This window comes from Vidua macroura, chromosome 7, assembly GCF_024509145.1.
Source record: "Vidua macroura isolate BioBank_ID:100142 chromosome 7, ASM2450914v1, whole genome shotgun sequence".
Taxonomy (NCBI): domain Eukaryota; kingdom Metazoa; phylum Chordata; class Aves; order Passeriformes; family Viduidae; genus Vidua; species Vidua macroura.
Genome location: NC_071577.1, coordinates 4,646,751 through 4,668,326, shown reverse-complemented (window position 1 = coordinate 4,668,326; position 21,576 = coordinate 4,646,751). Strand labels below are relative to the sequence as shown.

Genomic DNA, 21,576 nt, shown 5'->3' with positions numbered 1-21,576 from the left:
GAAAAGGGAGAGTTCAGTGCTGACCGAGCCGGCGGCGCATCGGGGAGCGCATCTGAGACACGAGACTGACCCGTTCAGGTTAGTGACTACTGATGGGGGAGTTAGGGCACGTACCACAGGACACGAGGCCCAGGCGGGGCTGGGAGGGGGCTGCAGCCAGGGCACTTATGGCATTCTCACAGAACATGCTTGTCCCAGCAGTAGCAGCAGCCAGCTGCATGCAAAGAGGCTAATCTTCTACGTTAGGTTAGCATGCAAGAACTCTAGGGTCAAGCACCACTGCAACACAAAATCTCACAGATCTTGACAGTTTAGCACAATGACAATACTGTAAACACCTGTAATCACATTCTCAGCACTTTAACTCTTCCCTTCTTTTACATGGCAGTGACATTTTAGCTCCAATATTATGACCAGAAAAAAACGTTTGCCCGTTAAATTATTTGTGTTTCGAACGCAGCAGTCTGGTAAAACTGGTATTTTCTCTTCAGAGTCAATTCTCCAGGTCAAACATCAAGAGGCAATGGACAACCTGCACCAACTGTTGTGCTACATTTGGACTTGGAAGTGCTACAGATCAGCACATGAGTATGTGCAGCCTTCATTTATAAAGTGCACTCTACAGAATGAGACAGCTGGAAAAAAGATCTACAAAGTAAGCAAACAAATCACTTCATTTTTTTCCTTCCCCATTAAGGGCAGCAAAATGTGAAAGCACATTTTCTTACCACCCAAATGACCTAAATGACTAATTAACAAGCTCAGTTTGTTCAGGTACACCTCAGGCAGGAGTACACTGCAACATCAAGTTGAAATACACTCATTAGGAGAAGATCTGTTGGCCTCAGCTGGGTCTCACTGCTGGTTTGTTCAGCTGGCCTCCCTTGCCAGCAGTGCAGAGCTCAGGCTGTTCAGAGCTCAACTCCACAGCTGAGGTCTGGCCTGCTGATTAAATCATTAAAATCTAAAGTTCACTCAAGAAAAAGATTTTTTTGTAAACTTTAGGAAAGCAAGGTAAATTACACATTGGAGCCTGGTGGGCTTTTATCAGGTAAATTCTGTTGATAGACAGACTTTTTTGAAGAGCTTTAAAAATACCATTTCTTCTTTGTTGACAACTCCTGAACAGGCCAAAGTCTTGTGGTTCTCCCTTTTTTCTTGTCAGCACGTGCACTTATAGGGAATCAAGAGTCTGTATTGAATCAAATCATGGTGAAAACTGTTCTCCCAATGGAAGTTCCCCTGTACAGCAGACATGTAGAGTCCATTGATGTGCTATGTCACTTCCCTGCTGGGAATACACACCCCCATACAGTCCCGTTCCAGAGCATGGAACAAAACCTTTACCTTGGCTTTTGATGCAATACCCACATACAGAACTTAGCGTGACATCCCAGTTCAGCAGATCTTTGGATTAATTTTGAACCTCCTGAAGTCCTATTCTTTTTTTTCCATCCATTTGTGACACGCCCAACATTGCTACACCTGAGCACTGATATGAAAAAAACAAAACAAAAAAAAACCCAAACCCACTTTTTTTTTGTAAATACCACCCACAAACAAAATTTCTAAGTATAAGCCCCTTTAAAATAATAAAACAATTTCACAGATCTATATGGGGAGGAAAGAAAACTTAAGACAGAAATTCTGCAAAAGATGGAAGATATGGAAGAAAAATAAAGGTCAATGAAGAAAGCAAGAACAGCAAACAGGTTGGAGATACTTGGACTCAAGAGATTGTGTTGGGATTTACAGGCCAGCAAAGATTGAGAAATGGAGTTCCAAGGATTGGAAAGAGAATGAGGACTGGTGCAGCAGGAAACCTTTAGGCCACTACAAAATTGGCCCAAACTTAGTGAGTCCAAAAGGGCCAAGTAACACATTTTGATCCTGAAAACAATGTAGCTGTGACTTTCATTAACACAACCACTGCTGTGGGGTGAAAGCTGCCTGCCTGAAGAAAGGACACCTCTGCCAGCTTCCAGTGAGGAAGCACACTGGCTTCCCCAAAGCCCTTTTCCTGCAAAGAGGATGCATTTTGGGATGAACCTTCCAGTTTGGTCTCACCTTCAGTTCTCTCTGCCCTCATTACGGACATCTGTGTACCACACTGGGACATGCAGACAGCAGGGTTTACCAGATCAGGGAAAAAATGAGTTTGCTAAAATTGCCATTCACATAGAAGAAAAGTTCTTTGCCTGTAGAAATGAGGGTCTCTTGGGTTTCACTTATCTTAAACCCCCATATTAACACAGAAAATTGCTCTGCAGGGTCACCTTAATTTTGCATTTAGGAGATACTTTTCAAACAAATCTGAGGACCTTGAGAACAGGTGAGCAGGAAAGAACAGTTTATTGAATCAGGACAGGAAGCAGCTAATTAAAATTCTCATCTGTAACAGTCATTATCCTTATTCCACATACAAAGATACTACAGTGAATAATTAGAGTGTGACATTCACCTCAGTTAACTTTGGAAAGGTGATTCCCAGGGTACTTACTGCACCAGTTCATGGCCTTCACACACCAGAGTTTAACAGAGGACTGAGGAGATGGGGCCTGTGAGGGAGCAGGACACAGAGGGGTGAGCACGGTGCTGAGCAGTGTCTTCAGCCACAGTTTCTAAGTCCAGTGACTGATCTCATTGCCCTGCCATTGCAGGTGACTGGAGGCATTGCTTGCTCAGGTGCTGCTCCAGTGGCACCAAACAGTCCCAAATCAGCCACAGACCCTCCATGTCTCTTTCCACTTGGAGGGGAGCATGGGATGGGAAGCAGCTGGTTTTACCTGCATGATTTACATGACGTGTGGCCCAGGAAGTAACTAACCTGATGTAAATGAAAGGGGTAAACTGCTCTTGGAGGATGGAAAGACATCCCATGACATCCCAGCCCCAAGCAGCTATTCAGAACAGCCTGCAAGAATCCAGCTGTCAGAGCAGGTTGGGCAATACTCCCTCTCCAGATCTGTCAGTTTATTGTGGATGATGAGAAAATGCTTTCCTGTCTTTCTCAGAAGAGGGGCACTGCCAGGGACAGCACAGGATTTGGAAGCACTGGTTTGCAGTAGTGATTTTGAGGGGGACAGGAGGACTTTTCTTCTCTATAGTAAAGAAGATATTGACCAAGACCTTTTCACTATTTATTCCCCTTTTTAATCAAGTAAATTTCCTGAGATACTGCTTTTGAAAGCATTTCAGGCTAGCTCTGATATGCACAAACCTGGGCTACAGCATTTATGTGCCACTAGGTGATGACCAGAAAACCCAGTGAGCATTTGGGGTTATTCTGGAAGACAAAAGCTTCATACTTGGGTCACAGACTCAGTTTCAGCTTTCCAGGATGGATTTCTGGCACACCAGCTACTCTGCACAGCCTCTCCATGTTCTTGGTCCCAGTTACACTGGGAGTGGGATCAAAGCTGGTACTTGGACAGGTAAGATTGGAGGTGTTTCTGCTCCTGTGACTTGGCTTTAAAAAGGAATTCTCTTAAAGATGCTGTGTGTTTTGAAGTGGAAAAACTAGTTAAAATCAGAAATGAACTCATAAGAAATACAGGCTATAATGGCATGTTGCCTAATTTAACTCTGATAGATCCATCCACAGTACAGGTGAAGCCTGGTAAGAACATTTAATGATCTGTTTAAATCTATTTAACAATTAAAACCCACTTCCAACATTAAACCATATATTACTGTCGAGAGTATAGCAGAGCCAAATCTTTAAATAAACACTGCTACATGCTAATAAGAAATGCTTATAAGATCTATGACTTTTTTGGATTAGCATCTAGTGTAAACTCTTAGGAACAACTGCCAATACTTACAGAAACCACGGTGGATCTGCTGTAAGTTGGAGAGGAGCCACATGAAAGGAGTTACAGGGTTACAGACCTGTTAGAGCTCTACAGTTAAGGTGCCATCACATATTCAAGGTGCTCAAACCCCGAGGCTGCCCAGTCCTAGGGAGATGGCTCTTGTAGCTACGTAGCACAAGGCAATAAATTGAACAAAAGCTGCAGAAAAATGGTGTTGAAATGATACAGGTTTAAATAATTCCTTGTGCAGGTTTAGAAACAGTGCTCTGGACAGGTACTTTAAAGTATAAAATATGTTTATTTAAATTATATACAGCAGTACATTTTGACATACATCTTCAAATTTTGCAGTCTGTCTGTGCTCTGACAACATTGACACAAATACAGCCTTCCATAGCCCACACCCCCCCTCGATCTGCATTCCCTTGCTTAACACTTTAAATGAATATTTATATATGCAAAACTTGCTCTTCCTCCCAGGCACTAGCAGAGATGCAGGAGGAAATACAGCAAGGGAGTCCAAGAGCCTAATTTATGCCAGCAATTCAAAGCAATCCAGGTTTTCCAAAAGGCACAGGGGGGCTAGTACACAAAACAACAGTCCTCTTTGGTCTGATATCCAGCAAGAGTTAAGACATGCAAAGTTATCTTCTTTCCAGAAGGAAAGAGATAAGATTTGTTTCAGAGATAAAAACATTCTTTCAGAATCAGAGTTTGCAAAAAAAAAAAAAAAAGCAGTAAGCAAATGCAATTTTAAACAAAAATATTCTTGGAAAAATAGATATTTTATATATTCATATCTAGACAGTACTTGATAGCAAACCTAAGCACACATTACAGTGTGTATTGACACTTTCTCTGGAAAAAAATAAAAACCCCATGTGAGACATGGTGTAAAAGGCCTATTGTGGTGCAAAGTGCCTAGATGAAGTAAACATGTATATATTTATTCTTTTCAGCAAACTAAGACCTGTATGTTGCACTTTCTCCAAACTGTATATTGCTCTTCCAAAGTGCTCAGAGTAAGCAGATTCACAGTGATCTAACTATATTTTGGAATATGACCATATAAGAAATACAAAGTGGAATGAAAAGATCTTTTTTCTTCATATTAAAAAAAAAAAAGAAGAGATTGGTTCATAGGTTTTAAGCATTCTGAAAGAAGTTTCACCATCAGTGTGGCTGATCTGCTGAGTTCCTTCATGAAGAGTTAATGTACTTGCTGTAGATCTAAGTACAAGTAAGCATAATGTGCATAAGTTCACAAAGGCCCAATGTACATTCAAGATATTGATCAACTAGGCTAGAATTTAAAAAAAAAATCCTATAGAAATTCCCCAGGAGCAGCTATCCACACTAGAGGGACTTTAATTGCATGACAGTTTGAATAGTCAAGTTGTGAAGCTTCCTCATTAGGTGATAAGCTTTCAACCTGAGACACAGCAAAACCAAACCCACTCACAATTTCTGTGGCTGGGTACAACAGTGAATAACTTACATCATTACTACATCCATGCTTTATGCTGAGTTACCTACAAAGACAAAGCTCTAAGAGTATTCCAAGGTCTGATGTCTTGTGCAAAGTGCATGTTTGTGTCCTGGGACTGGTCACAGGGCATGGAACTCGTGTAGGTTTGAGGTTCTGAACTCAGGAGATTGTACAGTCATCTCTGGATCTACCCTTACTCCTTTTACCAACCTGCAAATCCTCCCTGCTTTCGGCCCTCTTAATGAAAGCACTTTCCAAATCTTGTTCCGAAACATCTTGATTCTGTAATTTTCCCACTTTACTAGAATCTGATACTTTGATTTCATCTTCCTCCACATCAGCCTCCTCCTCAGTTTCCCCTGACACTTCCCCTTGCAAGCACCCTGTTTCTTCAGGCTCATCTTTTTTATGCTGCAGGATTTCACCTTTGGTCAAGGCATCTTTGGTTTCCATTTTGTCTTTTCCATCTCCAGCTTTGTCCATGTGGGCAGTTTTTCCAACAGCACCATTTGATCCATCACTCTCTTCTCCCTGTGCATCAACTTTCTCTCCATCCCATTTTTCATCAGATTCTAGTATTTGATTTGACTCTTCATCAAAATCAAATGCATCACCATCATCCTCCAGGCTTTCCTCTGCTTGGTCCTCCAATTCCACTTGTTCACTAATGTTTTCATCCTGCACAGGTTTCTGTGCCAGGGCACTATTTGCACCTACCTCCAATTCCACTTGTTCACTAATGTTGTCATCCTGCACAGGTTTCTGTGCCAGGGCATTATTTGCACCTACCTCCAATTTAACTTGTTCACTAATGTTTTCATCCTGCACAGGTTTCTGTGCCAGGGCACTATTTGCACCTTCCTCCAATTCCACTTGTTCACTAATGTTGTCATCCTGCACAGGTTTCTGTGCCAGGGAGTTATCTGCACCTACCTCCAATTTAACTTGTTCACTAATGTTTTCATCCTGCACAGGTTTCTGTGCCAGGGAGTTATCTGCACCTACCTCCAATTCCACTTGTTCACTAATGTTGTCATCCTGCACAGGTTTCTGTGCCAGGGCATTATTTGCACCTACCTCCAATTTAACTTGTTCACTAATGTTGTCATCCTGCACAGGTTTCTGTGCCAGGGCATTATTTGCACCTACCTCCAATTTAACTTGTTCACTAATGTTTTCATCCTGCACAGGTTTCTGTGCCAAGGCATTATTTGCATCTTCCTCAGAAGCAAATTCCCCACCAGGGTGGTCTGCAAGCTCTACCTCTTGTTCATTTTCTTTCAGTGTTTCTTTACTGGCTTTGTTTTCAGTAGTTACAATAACACCTACACCTGACTCCTCTTCAGATTCACCTTCTACTTGTTTAACCACCTTCTGCACTTCACCCTGTAAAGGAACATTTTTCTCTCCCTCTGTACCATCTGCTTTCTCCTCACTACATGGACTTGTTTGAACCTCCACCTTCGGATTCAAATCTTCTACCCATTCTGTCCTACTTTCCTGTCCTTCCCCAGCCTCATCCCCTGTTTCCAATTCTGACTCCTTAATCTCATCATCTAAAAGACTCAGGTCTAAATGGGTTTCCTGAGTGATCACCCCTCTCACAGCCTCTGTTCCTGGCTGTGCCTGCTGCAGCTCACTTCCCTTTCCCTCGGGAATGCAGCCTCCTGCCTCCACAGATGCCACACCTTGCTCGCCTGCTTCAGCAGAACCTGAACACTTCTCCAGCTCTTCCATCACTTCTTCCTTCTGTCCATCCTTCTCAGCTGTAGCAGTTTCATCTTCAGTTTTACCTTGTGTACTTGGTTCCTCTGGGGATGCTGAAGCACTGTCCTCCGAAGAAGCTGGTTGGATGAATGCCTGATGTTCTCCACCTTCCTCTTCAAGTGGCTCTGCTGGGACATCCCTTTCACATGGCTCTGTCCCCTCCAAACCCACAGACTCAGTTTCTCTCAGCTGACCCTGAACTGTGTTCCCAGCCTCATCTTCTTCTTCAGCTCTGTCACCTGCTGTTTCATCACGTGTTCCATCAGTGCAGTCAACAAACTTTTCCTCCAAGACATTTGCAACCTTGTTTTCAGCACTTTCTTCTGAGTGCTGGGGTTCCTCTGGAGTGGAACTCTCCACATTTCCCTCTTCCCTGAGCAAGCCTGCCACTGCTCCCTCAGGTAGCCCTGCCTGGTTAGAAACCAACTCACTGCTCTCACTTGTACTGTCAGATCCTTCATCCATTTCATTATCACTCAGGGCATGGCTAGTTTCAAGACCCTCCTGTTCTTCCTGGTTGGATGCAGCTTCTCCCAGTTCCTGCTCTGTACCTGAGTCACAACACATTTCCTGAGGAGTCTCAAAAATTGGGTCTTGCAAAGAGCCCAGCTCCAGGTTCTCATTTGTCCTTGCACTCAAGTCATGGTGTTCAGCCTCTGTACTCTCAGGCTGCTGGACTGCTGTGTCCCTGGACTCTGTGACCTTTCTCAAGCCATCTGTGTCACTGTCACTGTTTGAAGAAGTGCTCCCTGACACGGGTTCTGTGAGGCTTTGGGCTTGCTCTGCAAACCTACTCTCTGGTAACATCACTGTTGGCAGGGTGTCCCGTTCTTCAACCATTTGTTCTGCCTTTGCGTTTTCAGCAGCATGCAATGTCTGAACTTCCTCCTCCTCAGACTCCTCTTTGTGTTCCTCATGCTCAGTATTCTGCAAGATTTCTCTTTTCCCCACATCCTCCAAAATCTCATTTTTCATCTCCACTTCATTGGCTTTGCCTAAAAGACCATTGAGAAAGTTGAGGGGGCCACACCACAGCACTCACCTCCCCACTTAAAACCCGAAAGGCAGAATGAGAAGAACAGGTTAATAAAAGATCAGCTTTTGCCAATTTTGTGAGGCAAAGCAGCGATTGAATTAGTAAGGATCCAGGGGGTTTGATCAGTGAAACTCACCACCACCCTCTCAAAGCAAGAAGTCTCTGGTGCTGGCTCGTGTTTTTGTAAAGGAGGAGATTTTTGCTCTTGGCTGTGGGAATGACAGCTCTCGAAGAGGAGATCAGCTGGTTGAAGCAGTGCAACTTAACAGCAATACCTGCAGATGTACCTCTAAGGACTGCTTTTCCTCAGCCATTTTCTCTACAACTTTAACCCTGACACCCCTCTATCCGTGCAGGAGTCTGATGCCATTCCAATGGAATCATGAAGCATTATTCAGTAATATTTTGCTTTTAAAATCTCAAGACAGGCATCATCAGTGCACATGACAGACACTGAATGTAAAATCTGATTGGCAAGCAAATGGTTTGGCTCTTCAGACCTCCCAACACAGACTCAGGTAATCTGTGCCCCTTATTTCAGCCACCCAAAGGGGTGAGGACTTCTGTGTTTTATTGAAGGTTATTTTTGTTGTAACACTTTTCCTTAATTCAGATTTAAAAGCAACAAATATTAAAACAACAGTGTTTGTTGTTAGTTTTTGGGTCTATGCTGCACCTATTCTGAAAGAAAAACCCAGGATTAGGAGATGTAGAAAACATATTACATTTAAAAATATACCCTTACCTTGGTTTTTGGTGTTCCACATTGTTTCCACACAGAAACTGAGTGAGGAAAAAGCAGCCAAAAGCTCAAAGCAAGAGAACCTGCACTTGCAACAACTGGCTGCCTGCAGTTGTTTATTAGTATGTTCATTTAGAACAACAAAAAAAAAATCCAACAAACCAAAAATATTACTTTATTTCCTTACACTAGTACAATAGTTCTCTAATGAATTCTCTAATAAGGTCACCACATAAAAGCATAAAGAGGTTTTGCCAACCAGATTTCTCCTTCCTAACGCTGTTCAATTACATCCTTTGAATTCAAGTGTCAATGTAACAAGTAAAAACACAGATGTGTTAATTTTAAGTGTTCAAAAGCACAGGGACACAGAATTTATCCTTTGGTGTGCTTTGGCAGAGCCCAGCACTGTTGTTCAAGCAGACACATTTCTCAGGGATATCAATGAACCACCACACAAGTTCTTTATAGCAAACTAAAATGCCTTTTTTTCCTGATTATTTAAGGTATGTACTGAAAAATACTGAGCAGCAGTAGGATCATCTTGGGACAATTTTCAAATTCAGGATTTAAATGGCGACGTGAATGACTGCTACTTATCTGTAATGTCGTATTTGTATCCCCATCCTTTGGCACCTTGCAGGGGAAGTGAAGTCTGCTGCTGGAGGACACTGCAGGACACACTGGGAGTGACAATCAACATGAAGCAGGGAAATGCACAGGGAGTGACTGGACAAGGAGCATGCTGCGTGGTGTTAATTGTCCCACTAACAACTGCCCCATCCAAGCAAAGGTGGGTGAATGAAGGACAGACAGGCAGGAGGGGCTGAGAGGGCATGCAGCACTTACCTAGCATCCCCTCCCCTCCTGTCTTTAATGCCTGAGTGGTGCCTGGGACAGTTCGGGAAGAATCCAAGTGTCCTTCGTTATCCAGAATGTCTGATGTGTCCCCGTTGGTGGCTACATCAGAGTCTGGGATTATTCCGTGTTTCTGTGGGAAGCAAAAGCAACGCTTTAGAGCCTGCTGCTCAGAAAGGGAAGGATTGTCAAGTGCTCTTGTCCAAGATACTCTGAATAAACAATTGCTTCAATCATTCCATTAAACATAGCTGGGAGTCAGGAAGGAGAACAGATATTGCAGTTCTCAGTTCAGCCATTCTGACAGAAAGCATGTGATCCCAGGTCTTTTTTTTTTTTTTAACATAAATCTGCTGCATAAAATGTTCCTCAGAGCAGTGTCTCCTACAGAAACAACTTCTTTATACACCAGTCTACACTAATGTCGCCCTGATTTTTAAGAGTTTTTTAAAGCCTTCTGAACTCACAATCAATAGCAGGGGGAAAGACTTCATATAGAAAATCCCTGAAATGGCAATTTATAGGCAACATGAAAATTGAGTTATTGCTACTGAGCTAGACCTCATTTATCTGCCCAAATGTACAGGGGAAAAGGGTCAGCAGATGAATATAAATTTATTTTATTCCTCTTGCATACCTTCAGTTGCTCCTTCAGCACAACCACTTCGTCTCTAAGGTCATCCCGCTCACTCCTTATGGAATCAAAGAAATCTTTCTGCCTCTCTAGTGCCTGAGTTCCCAACACAGACAGAGGGCGAGGAGATGTGAAGAAAGGAAGGGAGACAAGTAAAGGCCATGAAAAGCAAATGTAGACAAGAATGAGCAGATTTAAGATATTCAGGGGATGGAAGGGGCACAGGTGAAAAAGGTCGAGTTTACAGATTACAGGACTGAGTTTGCATACAGAGAGAGAAACCTCAAATCCAAGAAAGGCACAGCTTCCTCAGTAACCAAGAACTCCTGCCAAAGACATTCAGAGCCCAATTCTTCATTGGGGACCCTTCAAATGAGGGTCCACTTTTTATTCTTGTCTGCTAGACAAGCTGATCCAAACCCATATAGCTTTAGCATGCACACTGAAGACATCATGTCATTCCCACGTGTTAATGGAAGGGCATGGAAGTAGGCCCACTGGATTTCAGGAGTCTTTTTATTTTACATTCTATTTAATTTATTTGCTGCCATTAAGTCATCCTTAGTCTGGGATGCACCATGTGCAAATGCATATTTTGCTACTGAACTCCCCTCCCCCTCCCAGTATTTCTATATAAGTACAAATAGAACAATTAAAAAAAAAATTAGACAATTTTCAGTTTCAAGCTGCTACAAATTATTGGACATCACAAACATGGGCAAGCTGCCAGATTTCTTTCTCCTACTCTGTTCAGGAAGCCTTTCAGTGTTCAGCTGGAAAAGAAAACCAGAGTGTGTTTCCATGTTGCTTTGATAAGAGGTGGTGGGAAGGGATGAGAAGCAAGGGAGACTTTCATCCCAACATCCTATAAATAGCTCCATTACCTCTTTATCCTACTCCAGTTTCTGCTCAGTCTGCAGATTAAATCTGAATAAGAGAAAACTCAGTGCTGATGGAATTGCATTATAAATAGCACTTCATTTTCCCCCATGGCAAATGCAAATGGTGCAGCACAGCAAATCAATTGCCCTTGGTTTGAAAGCAGACCAGCTGCTAGGTTTTCCTTGGATTTTAAGGTACTGCCCAAAGACAACACTTGCTATTTGCTACTTCACTGGCAACATCACAGGACAGCCACACCAAGCAAAGGCACTACAGAGGGGTTTTACAAAAGCAGGATCAGTGTCACTTTGAACACATTGCAGGAGTTGGTAAGTCCTACCCCTATTTTTTTGTCTTTCCACTCTATTGTCTCCTGAAGATCAGAAATTTCCCTGACATAGCTCTGCTGTTTCTGTTGCAGCTGTTGGATTTCCTGAGGGGCAGGAGCAGAACAAGAAGACAGAAAGCAGGTAACAGGTTAACAAGGAAGGACAAGATTGCAGCGATACCAAAGAATGAAAAAAGTCAGGTGCTAAAGGAAATGAGTAACTACAGTGCACAGCTTCTGACATCCCAACTGAATCTGTGCTCCTGAAGACAATCTCATTATCCACAACATGACTTAAAACAAGTTACACAGTTCTGTTATTTTCCTCTGCATCTCCACAAACAGCTGTCCAAAATGCAACACTTAGGAAGAATAAGGTAATACTTAGGAAAGTACTACTTGCATTAGTCAGCTCTGAACCTGTTTGGCCTGAAACACTAATATTTCTCCTGGTGAGAAACTTGAATGGGGAATAAAATTCTCCATGCCTCACATTCTCTACTCTACTGCTGCTTGGGAATGTACCAATCAAAGAAGCCATTAAAAGAAAAAAAAAAAAAAAGTTACTTACTGCAAGCATTTCTTCTCTCTGCTTCAAAGCCTCTTTGATTTCCATGAACTGAAACTGCAATATGCTATGAGCGTGCTTCTCCCTCTCAAATTCCTGTGAATAATGAAATATTCACAAGATTAATATTAATCAAAAATAGCATCCCACCAAAAAGAGGAAAATAAGCCCAAACACAAAGAAAATGCTTACTGCAATGTAATTCTTGAATATCCCTCTAATCACAATCCCATAAGAGTGCAATTTTTAACGAGTTTGTTCTTTTTCCAAGATGCTATTATTGCACCAAATATAGAAGTGACAGACATCATTTAGCCCATTTCATAAGCTGAGCAGCAGGCTGAAGAGCTTTTACACTCCAGTCCTTCAGACTGCACAGATGAATGGATGGGAATTTAACCCACTCTTCCCACATGGCCATCTACTGAAAGTTAGCTGGACTTTTAAACAGAAAGGAAAAAACCACACAGTATCTTTCAAGAACTGTGTTTTGAAGTGGGGTATAGTCAAATGCCCCAAGCTACGAGAAGGCACTTCTGAAAACATAAGTCCTAGTTTTATTATTTAACACCAAATCACTGTCAGCTGCTGAATTAATATAAAACTTAATTCACCATTTAACCATGGAGCTGCTTGAAGTGTCTGAACTGCACAACTCCCCCATAGGCTGCCTGGAGACACTTTTGTGTGTAAAACTGCTCCAGAAGTCCTTATGGACAAACCCTATGAATTTGCTTTAGAGATGGAATATAAAAGGAGATGTGATAATATCAATATAGCCTTTACCAGCTAGAACATTTCTCTCCTTCTTCAGGAATGGCTTAGGGAAAATTCTCATTTGTATGATCACAAGTACACAACAAAATGGTATTTCACTTAATACTAATTAAACCAGTAATTCAAAATATTGAATAATAATAATTTAGCTGCCTCCTCCCAAAGATCTCTACCCCCCTCCAAATCTCTCCCTGTTATTTCCCATGCCAGGGCTCTTTACATACTTTACTTTTCTCTTCATATTGCCTCCTGGATTCTGCCAGCTGTTCCTCTAACTCTAGGAGCGCATCCTTCAGGGTGTCCACTTGGTACATGAAATTGGTTTTCTCATTGTCCAGCTGAGCATTTGACACCATAGCCTTCTTGTATTTCTCCTCAACTTCAGCTAGAGAGTCCTGCAGAGAACAAACAACCCTGGTCAGAGTCAGAAATAAAGGAGGACACTTTGCCAACCAAGACCTTTGGTGAGAAAATAAAGCACCAAAGCACGAGTCTGCCTATGGAAAGCAGCATGAATCCTGTGCTGGAGCCTTCCCAGCTGTCCCAAGGTGAGGAAAACCTCCTGTGTCCCCACCAGGCTTGTGCTGCCGAGCAAGCAGCCTTACCTCAGCACGGATCAAATGCTTCCTGTCCTCTGCTGCTTCAGCTCCTGCCTTCCCGGTTTTCCTCCTTCTCCCTCCTCCCCCTGCACACTGGCAGCTCAAAGCTGCTGCTGAAGATGGCAAGTTGGGATTTTTTTTTTTTTTAAAGGTAAACTGGCCTTGATTTAAGATCACTTTAGATGATCTGAGGCCTGTAATTCAGGCAGATTGACAGCCATTTCACACTAATTTCAGTGATCCTTGCAGTGTGGGAACCCTTCAATAGTGACTCAGGAATTAGGATTCACTATGAAAGAGAAAGCTGCAGCTTTTGTGACCTGATGTGTGATTTCCCATTAGGTTTTCCATATCACATCCCTTCTTTACAAATTTACTCTCTAAGATACAATTCCCAGTATCTTGAAAACCCCTTCTGCCAGCTTGACCTGAATATAAGATACTGAGATGTTTATAACAACAAATGATGGTAAAACAAAATTAGCATAATTTTTCATTTATGCAGACAAACTTTGCACTACTTGATTTGAATAAACAAACAAAAGAGTTGTATAAACAAAGAGTTATATAAACAAAGGTGTGTAAATGTGCAAACAAGGAGGACACACATATCAACATTTTACTTTATGGATCAAACAATTTCTCTTGGAACTTGTGTAACTTTAATTATTTCAACTGAAGTATGGGTGAGTTTCATATACTTCCTTTTTCAGCTGTTAATAGAACTAAGGATGACAGTGGCAAAGTCTAAATCAATTTAATTGACATTTCTATTAACAAATGAGATAATTTGTCTTTTAGGACATGAATTTGTCCAGTTCCAAATGCTTAACTGTGTTTTGGGGCACTTTCCACCTCCAGATGAGAAATACCAAGCACAGGAAAGCCACCAGGATTTGGAAAGCTCAGAAAGGAGCTGGAAAGGAAGTATATGCCTGGAAGATGTTAAGGAAGCTCTGCTCCACTCCTTCAGCATGCCACATTTTGGTGTCTTAGCATCAAACAGTGCAGCTTAGGTCCAAATCACCCCAAAAGGCAGTCTGAGGGACATGGATTGAAACATTGTTATGGAGTGTGATTATTTTGCTCTATATGCTACTCAGTGACCAGGAAGAAAACCAAAATTTTACCAAAAGAGGGCCTAACTACTCTGTTTCCATTAAAAACTCATTTAAAATGGCATCACCTTCATCTGTCAGTGCTCATCTGATGACACAATCAGCAATCAATGCTGGCAAATGTTGGATTTATCTATTTGCCTTTTCCAAAAAGCCAGAGCTCATGTCACTGCTCACTTAGGAGGTGGGTGGTACGGGGATGTACAAGTTGGTTGTTGTATTTATGTTGTATTTATAAACAAAATACATTTTGCTTATACAAAATGTATTTATGGCTTCATGGAAGCAGTAAGACCTTCAGCATTCCTTTATGTGACAGGCTTTGATAAATGGAATTTTGTTGCAAGAATTGTTTAAGGGTGTCTTCTGTCATCTAAAGATGAAACCACAAGGACACCTCACATGGCCTAATAAAAATTAAACCATACAAGCTTCTAAACTCACTTTTGTTTTTAGCACATATTTGTTTTAGCACTGAGTTCTAGTTCATCTCCCAATACTGGAAGGTTTCCTGGATTAGGAAACTATATGAAAAAATCCCAAATAATTTTAATTTGCTAGCAAAACAACGACCTCCTCAAACCAGCAAAGACAACGTGCAGTAGCAACCAGCAGCCTTCCAGTGAACACTTGGAAGCATTTCTCAGCACAACCCCCCCAGTCAGAACGGTTTGCCAGTTAATGAGACACTCTGCACACAGTTCCCAGGAGAGCAGCATGCAGGGGCAGCTCTGGGGCTCACACTGGGGCCAGGGTTAATGCTCACACACCAGTACCTTCAGTTCTTTCAGGCCCTGCATGTATTTGCCTTCTACATCCTGAATCTGGTCCTTTAACTCATAGATGTCCTGAGGGAGACGGCGAGAAAGGTCAGTGACAGCACGGGCACTAAGGGGCAGAGTGCAGCTGGGAGGGACAAGCAGCGCTCCCAGTGCTGCTCCCAACACCTCTCCCACACACCTTAAGGGCTCTGACCCTCAGCTGAGGCCATGCCAGACAACCAGGTTTCCTGGTCAGGGGTTTGTGCTAATTCTGCTTTTCTCGGCTGGCAAAAACGGAATCTTCAGCATTAAGGACGAGGCGCAGGCCCAGGTTCAAAGGCTGTGGCAATCCCAGCCCTCCTCTGTCCCTTTCAGTGATGATCACCCTCTGTCCCAGGCTCTCTCCTCTGATCTCCAGGAGTGCAGCGTGTTATCTTCACCCTCCTCTCACTCCCTGTTTCAGGCTGGGAGGTGCCTTTTACAACCAGTCCCATCTGAGAGACATCTCCAGCAAAGCTTCTCCTTCACAGCACCCGATTCACTGCCCCAGCTCCTCCCTGAAGGATATTCTGTAATTTATTCTGGGGTTAAGCATTCCTCACCTTGATTTCCCTGATGGATGCCTCTGTGTCAGCTGAGATGGACGTGTCCCCACTGCCTCTCCGTGAAGAAGTCCCGCCCAGAGAGGCCAAGGTAGCTGCTGATAAACTTGACACAGTTCGTGCTCCCTACAATCACACATGGATAAACTGCTTAGAACTTTCTATTCCACATAAATTGTGGGTTTGTAGCTTTCCCCTTTTCTTTTTTTTTAATACACACATTACACCAATCCTTGCATTTCTAAATTATGCGCTTCTGATTAAAATCAAACTTTCTAAAAAGTAAAAAACCAAAATAAAGATTTAACAAGGGAAACTAATGAGAAAAGGCAGATCAGAAGTATTTAAATAATACTGCAATGGGAGTTTGCATAATTTAGCTTCTAACTATTAATTCTTAACTGGAGAAAGTCTTTAGGGGCTAGTATCAGCCTGCCAGACATTTTCAAAACTTGTAATAATACATTCTGTGGAAGCTTTGGAAGCTTCTCTCCTTTATGGACATTTATTTACTCTGCAGCAGTGGCCACATGAACTGTTTGACTGAACTCAGGGTTAATGTGGTAGATTCCTCCTTTATTATGATGATTTATTTATTTTTACATAAATAGCTTAGGTCTTATAACTAAGATCTAATAAACACACACAGTGTTTGTGTGGCTTAGCCTAAAGCAGTTTCAGCCAACTGCTGCCGAAGGTCAGCTAACTTAACATCAAGTAAGCAGGGGCTGAAAAGTTCATCTTCAAAAATGCTGTAGCAGAAGGCTCCAGAAATTCAAATTTTTGCCTCACAATGGATTTTATAGGAGATTTCTGTACACTCATAGCAAGCTGTACCCATCGAAAAGAATGAGCAAAGCACTATTGTCAGAATAATTGATAAGATCCTTCTTACCTTCTCAAAGTCTTTTTCTGGCCTTTCCTCAATCTGTAAAAGAGAGATTGAGAAGGAATCATTAATAGAATCAATAAAGGGTAAAAGAAAGCAGTAATATACTACAAATGCCACCACATCCTCCCTGTCCCAAAAAGCAAGGTACCAAGTCAGACTTGAAATTCAAAGTTTCAAACCTGTGGTTAATATTCCCCTCTCAAGACAAACAGGGACTGCAACTTCAAGCAAAGATCCTAGACTACAAAAATGACCCTCAAATCAAATATCAGGGACCAGTCCAAAGTCTAAATAAATGGCTCTTTTAGGGTTTCAGTACTTCACTGCAATTTACTAATTCACATAAGAGATCCTGTACTAAAACTAGTCTAAAAGAACCCAAACAGTGAAAAAGCAGAATTTAGGAGAAATTTACCATGGATGCAGACAGATGAAGGGTTTAAAAGTTACAGAACATCTCCATCTAAAGTGGAACTAAGTGTAAAAAGGACTGAATGAAATTAAAAACTCAGCAGAACTCAACAAAACATGAATTCTTCTTGGGACATTCAGCACAGTTAAGCTGGTTTCCCAAAAAACTCCTAGAAAATAAATGTCTTCCCCAGACCAAGAAAAGCCTAATTGCCAAAGGGAATGGTGTTTTTTAAACTACTGGAAAAAGAATCAGAACAAACCTGATTCAGGGAAAGGCAGGGCATAACTGAGGTTATGCCATGCCCTGAAGTGTGTTTTTCCACTGAAAACACACTCAAAATCTCTTCATAATCAGTACACATTTGGCACAGTTGTTTGGAGCATTTTTTCTTTTATTATATAGAACAATATGGGGATAATCTCACTCATTATTCTTCATATTACCTGTGTAACCCTATTTTAAAAATTCTCAGAACTGTGAGGTAGCTGTTACAAATCAGCTTTTTACACTGACATCTCACAGCTAAAATTCCCTATGAAGAAAACTTAAGTCCAAGGCTTCAAAGTAAAATAAGCCAGACTTAAACCACTAGATCTAAACCACTAGATCTACACTGAATAGGTAAAATATTTAGGGGAAAACCCCTCAAATCGCTGAATTTGGAGGCAATAAGAGAGGGTCATTAATGAAGGCAGACAATTTAGCTCAGACCCAATGAACAAGATGGACTGAATTGTGCAAACAGCTTTTTATTTTCATGCCAGACAGCTCCAAGGGCTGGATTTGGCAGCCTTCTAGCCTGGCCAAACACTGTGCTGTTGTTCATCAAGACAGCTGTGGCAGTGTCAATAATGGCATGTGACAAAAGATTTGTGTGTCCACACACATGTACCTCTGGAAATCTGTGTACTGCCTTTGCAAAAATCTGTCTTACAGGGCACAGCTCAAAATAGTTGTTTTCTTTCAGCCATGTGCACAATGGCCTCTATTTTCTGGAACAAAGTGCAATCTCAGTTTTTAGCAAAATAAAGAAGGGAGAAAATATTGTTATTGTTTTAATGATGCATCACATGAGTCAGATAGAAGCTTGCATTTTCAACATTTACAAATGTTGAAGACAATGTGGTGAGAGACATGACTACAGCGAGTGTTTCTATTCACAGCACTCATAACCACACCTGAGAAGCCTGCTACACCTTTATTGCAAAACTATCTTAAATAATGACTCTAATGGGGCATAATCTCTAATAATGAAAGCTATTAAGTAACCTCTAAAACTGAGCTGGTTAAGGAAACAAACCAGATTTCATCTTCAGCTTTCATCCACTCAGTGTCCTGAATGCCGTACTCGGAGCAGTTTCTCCTCAAAACCAGTCACTATCCCCAACAATTTATTTAAATATTAACACTTAAAAACTCAATCAGTTTCGAGAAAAGCCAGTTCTTCACACCCAAATAACATCCAACAATTCACAGATGCCTCCTGACACACGACACTTTTCAAAGCAAAAAGCCAGGCTGAAACAAGCAGCATTTAATTTTATGGTTACACGGCAGTGATACACCAAAATCTGTTCTGTAGAAAGAGAGAAACCTACTTTAGATTAATATTTTATACAGCTTTCATCGTGCTCATGTTTAGATTCATGTATTCACAGTACCCTTTAAAAAGATAAATTTTTCCTAAAGGAATCAGCCACCAGAGGGACCTCCAGGTTTCCAGCCTTCTCCAGGTTCCCCCCAAGCCCTCTGGCAGTTGATTCAGCAATAAATGAAACAGAGAAAGGTCAGGAGAGAAATGTTTATGTTTATTTGAAGTCGTACAGAATTCTTGCCCAAAACACTTATTAACATTCAATCAAGAACACAGCAATTGTTAAATAGGCTGAAAAGAATTCCCCCTTCACATGTACTCAGCACAGCCCTTCATAAAAATAGCCTGGCTTTGGGACTTTTCCACCCACAAACATTAAGGACTGACAGAATACTTGCCAGAAAAGGAGATTTAAAGAGGGATTCACCTAATGGTACCTTTAATTTACACAACACTACCATTTTTCATTTGCACAAGGGTATGGGTCTGTCTTTAATCACAGATTATCTTCCTCTTCACCAACAACTGGGGCAATTTGTACTTCAGTGCATAAAAAAGCAGGAAAAGGAAGTAATTTTCTGAGGAACTCCAGCATGCACATCTTTGTTTTGGCTGCTCCCTGCAAAATAAGTGCAGTGGGATCAGAGTTCAGCCTCTTCTGACAGCAATTTCGGAATAAATCCAGAGCCACATTACAAGAATGTCAGCAACATCAGAGCTCAGCACAGCTGGAAACATAACGTGAGCAAGATCACCCCACAAGCCTTTATATGGCTGAAGTGCCTGTTTTCCATAGATTAAAAGGGTTAACCCTTTCAGGGTGAAGCTCTTTGCCACCAGTGGAGTGTCCAAAATGAGTTCCTGCAGCACTACCACAGAGCATCTTAAAATCAGTGAAAGACCTGGATAAGGCAGCTTCCAGGCTCCTGAACAAGGCCAGGAAAGGGAAGCCTGAATTCTTCTGCCTGTGCCATGTCCCATGCTCAGGTATCAGAACAACTTCAGTGCTCAGTATGTGGCTGTCACTGCTCAGCTCCAGCTCAGATCTTGCACTTAGCTCAAGTTCCTCATGAAAGCAAGGGGGATTTTTGGTGACAAATCAAATTAAGATCATTTCCTGCCCTTAAAGTAGCACAGCACAGCTTGAAATGGAAATATGGCCCACAGCAGTGAAAAATTGTTAGGCTAGAGCTTAACACAGGATGGTATCTACAAAACCTGGAATTAAGAAGAAAAGAGGTACTGCAGTCAGTACAACCCCTCCAACAACCCCCATCTTACCAGTCTGAGCAGCTGGGCTGGGGCAGGCAGTAACAGAGTTCCTGCTGCTTCTCCAAGGAGAGCCACCTTAACTCTAGCAATTAGCAACAAGCCTCTCAAAGTCAGCAGGGGAAAACCACTGCTGAAATTTGTCGGGTCTGAAGGGGGTTTGTGAGAAGAATCCTCTCTCAGGAATGAGTGCTATGCCAAACGTCACTGCCTAAACAAACTTATCAGTCCCAGAAATGCAAGTTAGCACTGCAGCAAATCCTCACTCCAGAGGGGCCCAAAGCACATCCAGACTGTCAGAGGCAGGGCTAGGATACAACCTACCCTAAACCTGCAGGTAGAGAAAAGGCAAAGCTCCATGAGTGCCTCCACCAAAATTAAGTCTGTCAGTGTCTTCATTTTATTTCTGGTGAGAACACAGGAAGTGTCTGCCAGTGACCAAAGGTGTTCACAGCTGGGCACTGATGTATGACCTGGATGCATGGACACACTGGGGAATGAGAGCCTGCAGAGCAGCAGGGATCTACAAGTCCTGGTCGATGGCCAGCTGGATCTGAGTGAGCAGTCCCTGGAGCCAGGAGGGACAGCCCTGTCCTGGGGGATCAGCCCAGCAGTGCCAGCCAGGCCAGGGAGGGGATTGTCCTGCTCTGCTCTGGGCTGGGGCAGCCTCACCTCCAGTGCTGGGGGCAGTTTTAGATAAGAAAGGTCTAAAGCTGGTAGAGAGCCTCCAAAGGAGGGACAGAATATGGGGAATGGTCTGGAGGGGCTGTACAAGGAGCAGCTGAGGGCAGCTGGTTTGTTCAGCTGGAGCAGAGGAGACTGAGGGCAGAGCTCAGCATGCCTGGCATCTTCCTCCCCTGGGGCAGCTCCAATCTCTGCTCCCTGCGACAGGGACAGCACCTAGGGAATGGCTGGAGCTGTGTCAGGGCAGGGTCAGGCTGGAGATCAGGGAAAGGCTCTTCCCCAGAGGGTGCTGGGCACTGCCCAGGCTCCCCAGGGAATGGGCACAGCCCCAGGCTGGCAGAGCCCAGGAGGGTTTGGACAGTGCTCCCAGGGATGCCCAGGGTGGGATTGTTGGGGTGTCTGTGCAGGGCCAGGGCTTGGATTGATGATCATTGTGGGTCCCTTCCAGCTCAGGATATTCTGCAACTCTGTGTGTGCTCAGGCTGAACTCTGCCTGCTTGTGTTGCTGCCTGAGGCTCCACAAGAAGGGAGAGAGCCAGGATGAACCAGCAGCATCTCAGCACAGCAAAACCTGCCCTCTCCTCTTGTTTTGCCTGCCTTGCCTTAGAGAGCCTTCAGACAAACACTACTGCATCCTGTGTCTGTTTCAGATTTAGGAATAATTGCTCTTCACTAGTAGCTTCTTAATTCAGAAAAGAAATATAACAAAATTTCTGCAATTCATATTAAAAGTCCAGCTCTACCAA

The 21,576-nt window shown here is 42.6% G+C and overlaps 1 protein-coding gene and 1 long non-coding RNA gene across 3 annotated transcripts in view; one reads left to right on the top strand and one right to left on the bottom strand.

Moving 5' to 3' along the window:
* The window catches only part of LRRFIP1 (LRR binding FLII interacting protein 1), a 102,501-nt gene that overhangs the window by 6,034 nt on the left and 74,891 nt on the right, over nucleotides 1-21,576 (bottom strand). The window contains exons 8-14 of one of the 2 annotated variants that reach the window (XM_053982213.1): nucleotides 16,872-16,904; nucleotides 15,977-16,102; nucleotides 13,121-13,291; nucleotides 12,123-12,215; nucleotides 11,564-11,656; nucleotides 10,345-10,437; nucleotides 9,699-9,840 (exon numbers count right to left, since the gene is read on the bottom strand). In XM_053982213.1, coding sequence (XP_053838188.1) covers nucleotides 9,699-9,840; nucleotides 10,345-10,437; nucleotides 11,564-11,656; nucleotides 12,123-12,215; nucleotides 13,121-13,291; nucleotides 15,977-16,102; nucleotides 16,872-16,904 — 751 coding nt within the window. The remainder of the gene's footprint in view (nucleotides 1-9,698; nucleotides 9,841-10,344; nucleotides 10,438-11,563; nucleotides 11,657-12,122; nucleotides 12,216-13,120; nucleotides 13,292-15,976; nucleotides 16,103-16,871; nucleotides 16,905-21,576) is intronic. The other variant, XM_053982214.1, reaches the window with a different exon arrangement.
* On the top strand, nucleotides 5-12,044 carry LOC128809846 (uncharacterized). Its single transcript, XR_008437856.1, has 4 exons — nucleotides 5-78; nucleotides 492-655; nucleotides 9,493-9,642; nucleotides 11,645-12,044. It is a non-coding gene; the product is annotated as an uncharacterized LOC128809846 (long non-coding RNA).